At 31.5% G+C, this 8816-nt stretch overlaps 1 protein-coding gene across 2 annotated transcripts in view; it reads right to left on the bottom strand.

The window, feature by feature from the left end:
* The window catches only part of LOC106464302 (eukaryotic translation initiation factor 4 gamma 3-like), a 92861-nt gene that overhangs the window by 2297 nt on the left and 81748 nt on the right, over nucleotides 1-8816 (bottom strand). The window contains exons 22-30 of one of the 2 annotated variants that reach the window (XR_002611715.1): nucleotides 7767-7826; nucleotides 5919-6088; nucleotides 5479-5588; nucleotides 4885-5057; nucleotides 4378-4582; nucleotides 3653-3751; nucleotides 1916-2050; nucleotides 587-668; nucleotides 27-389 (exon numbers count right to left, since the gene is read on the bottom strand). Coding sequence is in view for 1 of the 2 variants with exons in the window: in XM_013924429.2 (XP_013779883.1) it covers nucleotides 243-389; nucleotides 587-668; nucleotides 1916-2050; nucleotides 3653-3751; nucleotides 4378-4582; nucleotides 4885-5057; nucleotides 5479-5588; nucleotides 5919-6088; nucleotides 7767-7826 (1181 nt within the window). In the remaining variant the exon portion in view is untranslated. The remainder of the gene's footprint in view (nucleotides 1-26; nucleotides 390-586; nucleotides 669-1915; nucleotides 2051-3652; nucleotides 3752-4377; nucleotides 4583-4884; nucleotides 5058-5478; nucleotides 5589-5918; nucleotides 6089-7766; nucleotides 7827-8816) is intronic. The other variant, XM_013924429.2, reaches the window with a different exon arrangement.

Here is an 8816-nt window from a genome sequence, read left to right as displayed (position 1 = left end):
AGTTTGTAACGCAGTCAACCACTCACCTTTAGGATGTTCTAACCCGCGTACAAGAGTTTGTAACGCAGTCAACCACTCACCTTTAGGATGTTCTAACCCGCGTACAAGAGTTTGTAACGCAGTCAACCACTCACCTTTAGGATGTTCTAACCCGTGTACAAGAGCTTGTAAAGCAGTCAACCACTCACCTTTAGGATGTTCTAACCCATGTACAAGAGCTTGTAATGAAGTCAACTACTCACCTTTAGGATGTTCTAACCTGTGCACAAGAGCTTGTAATGCATAAAGTGCTTGAAGTTCCAGCTCCTCTTTGTGGTCAAGATAACGTTGAAGTACAGTAGTCCTCAAAGCAACAGTTTTTGCATTCAATTCACACCTGTTCTGGTCTCCTAAACACAAACACATTGATATTTTAGCTTCTGCAAAACTGAAAATTTTAAAAATATCTTAAAACAGAAATCATTATGTAAAGATTATTATAAATTCTAACTTGCTAAAACATAAAGACAATTTCTTTACGTGAACACAGCAGCAACAATAAATGGTATCTTTAAAGTGACAAAATATACAGTTGGAATGTACCAACCTTCAATACAACTTTCTATGACAGCAGTGACGAGCACACGAATGAAATGGGTGTCCTTGCTTTTTCTCTCTCCAATGTGGGCCTGTGAGAGATCAATAAACGATTTTCAATTCAATAATTTTTGTTGAATTTAAGTACTTTCCTTATTCAAAATTACTAATACTCATACCGTGTAAAAACTCTTATACTGAGGACACATTTTTCTCTAAGCCTGTGGGTAGAATAATCTTTCATATTATTTAATGAAAGTATAGGTGTAAATTGAATAAACAATAATTTAGAACCCCGAGCAAGTTAAAGAGCTCCTGATTCATATGGAACCCCCTCTCAATCTGCACTTTGACTTTTGCCTGTTTTAGTATTGTATTCATTTGATGGGGAGAAGCATCTCCAACAAAACCAATCCAAAACCACGTCACTCAGTAACAAATTGATATTTAAAAATTACAGCAGCAACATATTTCTCAGCCAGGTGCATATGTAGTGCACATTCACAAACTGGTTGCTATCTGCAGTAAACACATAACGTTTATAATTTAACAAATGTACTGATCCAGCAGTGTTTATATGCAAGAGGAAATGAAATTTTAACAAGTGTATCACCATGTGTTGTGTATGTATTTTTGTTTTAGAAAATACTGCAATCAGTATATATATTAAAGAGTGGGTGAGGGGATCTACAAAATACAACATATTCCTGCTTAGGTCTCCTAACGGGCTAACATCTCCCGTGAAATTATCAAACTAGTATTTTAATTCTTTCCACCTCTACAACATTCCGAAGTGATATCCATGAAAGGAAATTTTAAGACCCAGCGGCACAAAAAAACTGCCCTGATATGGCCGTGACTTTTCTTTTCCAATTACCGATTTGACAATGGACTACTTTTACACTTTCTATTATAGTTAATATGCATCGTAGGTACAGTGAATGACTGTAATGTATCACAAAGTTGACAAACATGGCATGTTCCTTTCTTTTTTTTCTTTTTTTTGTGTTCATCACATACTGTACCAGTTACTACTGTTTCCATGCTTCCTGGTATCCAATTGAAAATCTGAAAGTTGTGTTTAAATCAGCTCAACTAATGTAGCTAAACTGTTTACTAATAATTACTATTGCACTTTGAGCTCTTTCGATTATATATTTCATAATATTTTCTCAGCCAAATGTTTAGTAAAATATGCTACTTTTTCGCAGCCTTAACTCTTAAGAATTTCTATAAAACATTTCTTTAACACACTGTATTGATAACAGATATACTTATAATTTGCATTCCAGAAGTAATTCTGACAAGCATCACCAGACAGTTAAGTTGGTTATTTTACCTCTATCCAATCAAGAATTTCTTCATTATTAGCTTTCTTCTTCTGAAGAAGGAAGTCAAGTTCTCGCTTTATGTCATCAATGGAAAGGGAGGTGTCAGGCAGTACTTCATTGTCCTTTACTGTAAACTGTAACTTCTAAGAAAAAACAACAAAATAACTTACTCTTCTCTTATTTTGACAACTTTTTCAGCTGTATTTATTGTACAGCTGTTACACTTTTAGCACACGAGAAACCTCATAAAAACCAGTTTTCTTTTCTCACAGGTCATACAAGGGCACTAATAAGGACTACAACATAAAAATTATTGCCCAATAAATAATTTATTAAAAGCAGGAGCCAGTGCTATAAAGACTATATGTTTCAGTGTTCTTACATCACTATCTTCAGAAAGAACACTGAAAAGTGTAGAGTCTTGTTAGGGCTGGTCTACATTTTTAATAAATTATTTATTGCACAATTATTTTAATGCTGTACTACTTTTAATCTATTTAAGATCACTTAGTAACAAGATAGCTTCTGGCGAGTCCTTTGGACTAATATACAGAAGTACTACTACTAGTTATAGCATTATCCTAAAATGGACTACCAAATGATAAACATCTGAACTAGCCAATCAGTTCATCTAAAACCGAATATTAAGTTTGATGTGCCATGTATAGTAATGGAAATAATTACTGGTCGACAAAATTAAATTTTTTCTCTCAAAGATGTAAGCATATTGTTTGATTTTCTTCTAGCACATCTAGTTATCGATATATAACTGGTGTTAATTTCAGCACAATTTAGTTAATTACACATTAGGCTAGTTAACGTTACAATTTTATTCATTTTTTAGTGTAATTCCCATAAACATTATACACATGATACACTTGGTTACATTTATACAGTACACAATTATGAAAAAAGAAATGTACAACAATTTAAATTATACTTAAGGCAATAACCTTTCAATTTTGATCCATCTCATCAAGAAAACAAATTTGGAATCAGCATCCCGAAAGCTACCTAGCCCACCAATAATTACATCTGATGAAAATTACTTGTTGGCCAGTGTTATGGAATGTGATCAACTAGAACTAAACAGTCAATGTATCAGTAGCACATTATTACAAATAACACCAAAGGACTAGAATTTTGTATTTGTTTTCACCATTTCCAGACTAGTTTTTTCTTTACACAGTAGAAATACTTGCTTCATATTCCATGAAACTTGATACAATCTTCTAAATAGCATTTTTTTTTATAAACTATTGTATGTTTGTAATTAAGCACAAAGCTACACAATGGGCTATCTGTGCTCTGCCAACCACGGATATTGAAACTCAGATTCTAGCGTTGTAAGTCCTCAGACATACTGCCATGCCACGTGGGGGGGGGGGGGGGGGGGGGGCGGTTTTTCGAAACTACTATAATTTGATTCAGTATTTATCATTTTTTTTGAAATCTTCAAAATTTGGTCCTTTTAATTATGTTTGAAATTATGAACATTGCTCAACATCATGAAAATTAAACCTTATTTTCAATAAGCAATCCTGAAAAATATTTGGGGGTGCTTAACTTTTTTCCAGGTGTATATATCCAATCTACCTCCCTTTAAAGGAAGTCCTAAAATTTATATTTCTGGATTATTCCAAACTCTGTTAGTAGTTAAATATATTTTAATGTCATGAATAATTTTGATCTACCCAAATGACTCCCTAGGTGGTATTTTTTATTGGAAGTTTAATCACACTTACATGAGTTTGAATAAATGTGTCAACATCCTGACCAGGCTTTAGAAAGTCTTTCCACTGCATTCCAGAAGTTCTCCACAATTCACCCACTTTAAGGGATCCCTAAAAATTGATTGAAAATTGTAAGTTCAGGACAACAAGCACAATATTTATATTTAAAATTCTAATTATTAACGACAAAGCTGAATCTGATTTACAATTGGTGCCAATAAATATCCATTTAATTCACCAATGCCCCCAAAAGGAACTCTTAGACTTGGGATGAATGTTTAAATCTTAAACTTAAGCAGACATAACTAAAATCTCCAAGAAAGCATCAATTTGTCAGAAATAATATTACAAGAAGTGGACTGAGAACAAAAACATACAACTTTTTCCATTTTTTGAGATCTTATGATAAATAAGAGTTTAATGATAAAGTATATTGATACATTATACATTTTAATGACACACACAAAGTCAACAACACTCAAACTTTTGCTGACCTAACACACTAGTGACTCTAAAGTGCTGAGCAAATTTTCGAAACAGGATGCAAACCATGAATCCTCAGATTTACAATTTGGGCAAACTAACTAAGAGGCCACACCTAGCAATTAACAAGAAAATTATGAAACGTTTTCATGGGTGTGAACTCTTCAGAATATTTTTTCCCTACACTGAATTCAAATGACTAATATTATTGCTACTACAGAGATGACCCATGAGCAGTTGGATTAAAATCTTACCAGCTTTTCAACAGCTACATGGAGCACCTCTGACAAGAGAATTCCTGCCGTACCACTAGCTATACATGGTTCAGCTGCATCTTGAAGAAAAACAAGAGATATGCTTCCATCCTGGACCATGGGGGCTATGATTTCACCTAGATACAACCAAATTTTTGGTATGTCTATCTCAAAGTCATCAGCTAACTGTAGGATGGACTTCAGCCTGAAAAAAAGAAAAACAGAAATTTCAAGACATTTTCATTATATGCATTTTTTTTTTCAAACATTCTCTTATAAAATTCCACACACCAAATTAAGTGCAAAAGCAGATTTCACATTACATGAAATTACTTAAAACATTAACAGAAAACAAAAATTCTACAAAGTGGTATTAAAGTATTCTTAACACAAAAAAATTAAAAGTCAAAAATTTTTATCATTTAAATTTCTAGTCTGCTGCTTTTTTAGCATTTTTTATAAAAAAAATTTCAAAATACTAAGAAATTTTGATTATATGTAACTTACCCTTGGACGTACTGCTCGACAGTAATCATGTTTTTTCGAACCAAGTCATGAAAGAGCTGACCCACCAAATGGCGAGCCTGACTAGATCGTTCAAGGACTTGATTAAAAGCGAAAAAAATAAATAGACTAACGGTAGATGAAGAAAATACTTCAGAAACACAATGCATGGCTTCCTATTGATGGAAAAACAAATTATTATTGATCTATTATTAGTTTTAATAAAACTAACCAACATACACATAGCATGAAAGATAAATCATTCAGTTTTGATCTATTATTAGTTTTAATAAAACTAACTAACATACACATAGCATGAAAGATAAATCATTCATTTTTGATCTATAAAAGTTTTAATAAAACTAACTAACATACACATAGCATGAAAGATAAATCATTCATTTTTGATCTATAAAAGTTTTAACTTTTGTTTAACTTGACTACATGTATCAATACAAATAAACCTTAAATGTTATGCAGTGATTATTATTCCTTTTCTGAAACAAGTGTTTGAAAGCTCTAGATAAAACAATACTGAGAAAACTGGTAACAAAACTGAAACCTAGCAATACAAAATATTTTTACTGGTTTACAAACCTTAAAATCTTGAAGATGAAGAAATTCATCAATTAAGTGTTTGGTGCGTCTTTCAACCTCTTCATCATTTAAAGGTCCACCATTTAGTGTGAGGCCTAGGGACGTCGGAGCTACAATACAAGCTTAGATGTATATAATAATAAAAAACATCAATCATATTTATATTATACACTAGTTCCTTTAACTGGCAAAACAAATTGTTTTATAATATAACAAGAAACTCAGATTTGTTTTGGCTGTTTTTAAAGTTGGATCACACACAACAAAGCTTACTTCAAGGTGCAATAAACACTCTGGTCAGTATAACAAGGAATCAACTCATTCAAACTTAAATGGGTACCAATGCCTGATAACTCTATTCAGTAATAAGTCACCATACTGGTGATAATGAAAATTAAAAAAAAATAATGGAAACAGTAGTCTTGAACGAAAACACAAACCTTGTTCCTTCAGTTTCTTAGGCTCAGTTCTAGGTTTCTCTTTATTAATAGTAATTTCTATTAATTGTTCCTTCTCTCTTGGTAGTGTTTGAGAAGGCGTCTTTCTTAGTCCTGGAGGTGGAAGTTGACTAGTACGACCTCTACTGGATTCCCTACTTGAAGCTGCTGATCTATTTAATACACACACACACACATTCTAAAATTCAAACTATATTTTATTTTTTATATCTTTAAAACATTTTAAAACTCCTTTCAATGTACAGAAACATCTCATTCAATACCAACATATCTGAAAATTAAAATTAAAAGTGTAAGTACTATGTACATTACTTTATAATGTCCATCATTTCTAGGCCTTAGGGGAATATGTACAAAGTTACCCAAGTTCTGACATTGAAGATACTTAATCAAATTGCCCAAAGATGGGTATAAAACTTTTGAAGATGTTATTTCCTGCATCTAGAAATTCATAAAATGAAATTTAGAACATGTACAATTTTGTTAGGTAAAAGATTTTTAAACATTTGTGAAACAGTTTTGAAAAACAAACTTTCTTTCTTCATATATCATATCAAATTGAACATTTCAATATTTATTAAGTTACATTTTAATACTTTATTTTGCCAACTTCCTATATAAATCATAAAACACTGGTATGTCTGTCTGGTGTTGTAGCATTTGAAAATATTTTCGGTCAAAATTATTTGCTCCTAATAGTTAAAAGTTTTTCAAAAAATAAAAGTCTTGGTATTTCAGTGTGTTGTTTATACAATAAAGTTTAAATCAATCAACAAAAAAATTGTGCTATCCAAATAGCTTGCTATTACAGTCCCAGCTTACAATCCTCATTAAACTCGAACAACCTTTTCAACCTTACGCAAGCAGCTTTTCAACGAGCATAAAAACACTACCAGAAATGACAACTATCAAACATTAATGAAGTTTAAAAAAGTTTTTCTGTTACTCCATTACCATTGACTGTACTAGATAATTATTTAAAAAGCATGACTAATTTACACAGAAAAGTATTGTAGTCTTAACTACAATGTGTTAAGTCTAAAAATATTCATTTCTGAGTTATTTTCTAAAAATTATAGCCATTTTCATAGTTAAAAACCACTCTAAATTCTCAAGATCAAAATATTTTCTTTGCAACAGTTACTCAATAAAGACTATTAGCCATTCTTGATGTTTAGAACCACCCATAATCTTTATAAGACGATAAAACTAAATGTGATTTCAACAAATCATTTCACAGTTTAGGAAACAAAAAGTGTAAAAATGTAAAACAAGTTGAAAGCAGAACTGTTCAGATTTGACTGAGAGAAAAAAACCGATGCTTAGAAAGTCAGCAACAATAACAATAATCAAGGTATGACATTAAGAGTTCAAACACCGAGATACAAGTTGCATCAGATTTTGAGCTAAATAAGAATTATATTACAGTAAAATATCAATTTCATATATATATAATTTTTTTTTTTATGAGAAAACAGAGTTGCACATTTGCACTCGGAATGACCCGAGTGACTTGCTGATCTGGAATGAGTTAATTGACATAAACAAAAGCAAGTTTCCTAATTACAATTCAACAATAAATTTATAAACAGATCTCTTGGTAACCCCTGTTACAACTTTACCAATATATGGATAAAATTTACAGTATATCTCTGTAATTAATAACTACTAACTTTCAAAGAATTCATTATTCATAGTTGTATCTGTATCGGTTCACTCAAGGACAGAGGTTTACTTTTTCTTGATATAAAAATCTATCTATAAATCCTTTTCAAGTCAATCTCTTAATCATATTATGCCAGAAAGTTGACAAAGGAAGTCACTACATACCTTTGAGAAGTTCTTCTAGAATCAGTACAAGTAGTTTGGTCACCGGCTAAAGCTGAAAACCTGGTTGAAAGAAACCAAAATAATTAGATGAAAAAAAACTTGTATACTTTGGGATGCATTGCAAATGGTCATGATTAAATATAATATATAGATTTAATTTAATAATTACTTCTGACTGATCCTATTAAACTAAACATTACATTGATGATGTAGAATGTTTCAGTTTGGCAAAGAATGTCACTATAATGTATAGATTTAATTTAATAATTACTTCTGACTGATCCTATTAAACTAAACATTACATTGATGATGTAGAATGTTTCAGTTAGCAAAGAATGTCACTTAGTAGCAACTACACATTACAACACAGTGATAACAACATATTACAACACATACTACTATGTCTCAATCTCCACAAATAATATACAAAAGGTGTTTAAGCCTTTCTACCTTGAAACCCAGTCAGCCTGGTGAGCTCTGGCACTGAGCAGAAGGTCAAAAGTGATATATAAAAGACAAGCTACAATTGAAATGATATTACATACTTTTCTTACTACAAGCTAGGATCACCTGCTACATCCTTTCTTTAACAAATTGACACTAATTCTCTCCAGTGTTTTCTCTTAGATCATTTATAAACATTAGAAATAAGGTAACTTTTGTTGAGTTCAGATTGAGTAGCTAAGGAATTTATTTTAAGAAACTTAGTTACAAAGCCAGTTCAATTATAAGTTACAGGACATTGTTTTGTGCTTTCTATTATTATTCTGTGTTTTTATGTGCATATTTCAAATACACAGAAATTAATGAATGTACTAATAACATTTACAAACTAATGTAGGCCTACATTTCCTTGGCAGGCCAACAACAAGAGCAAGAGGTCAAATATCAAATGTAAGTACCAAACTTCTTAGGTATGTATGTATGTATGTATGTATGTATGTATGTATGCATGCATGCATGCATGTACACTGAGTGGTCACAAGTAAATAGACACCTAATTTTTTGTCATTTAACTGATTTATGCTAACTAATTTGCGTTCACAGAGC

This window comes from Limulus polyphemus, unplaced genomic scaffold, assembly GCF_000517525.1.
Source record: "Limulus polyphemus unplaced genomic scaffold, Limulus_polyphemus-2.1.2 Scaffold1615, whole genome shotgun sequence".
Classification (NCBI taxonomy): Eukaryota; Metazoa; Arthropoda; class Merostomata; order Xiphosura; family Limulidae; genus Limulus; species Limulus polyphemus.
The sequence above is the reverse complement of the archived record's forward strand: the minus strand, read 5'-3'. Positions and strand labels throughout refer to the sequence as shown.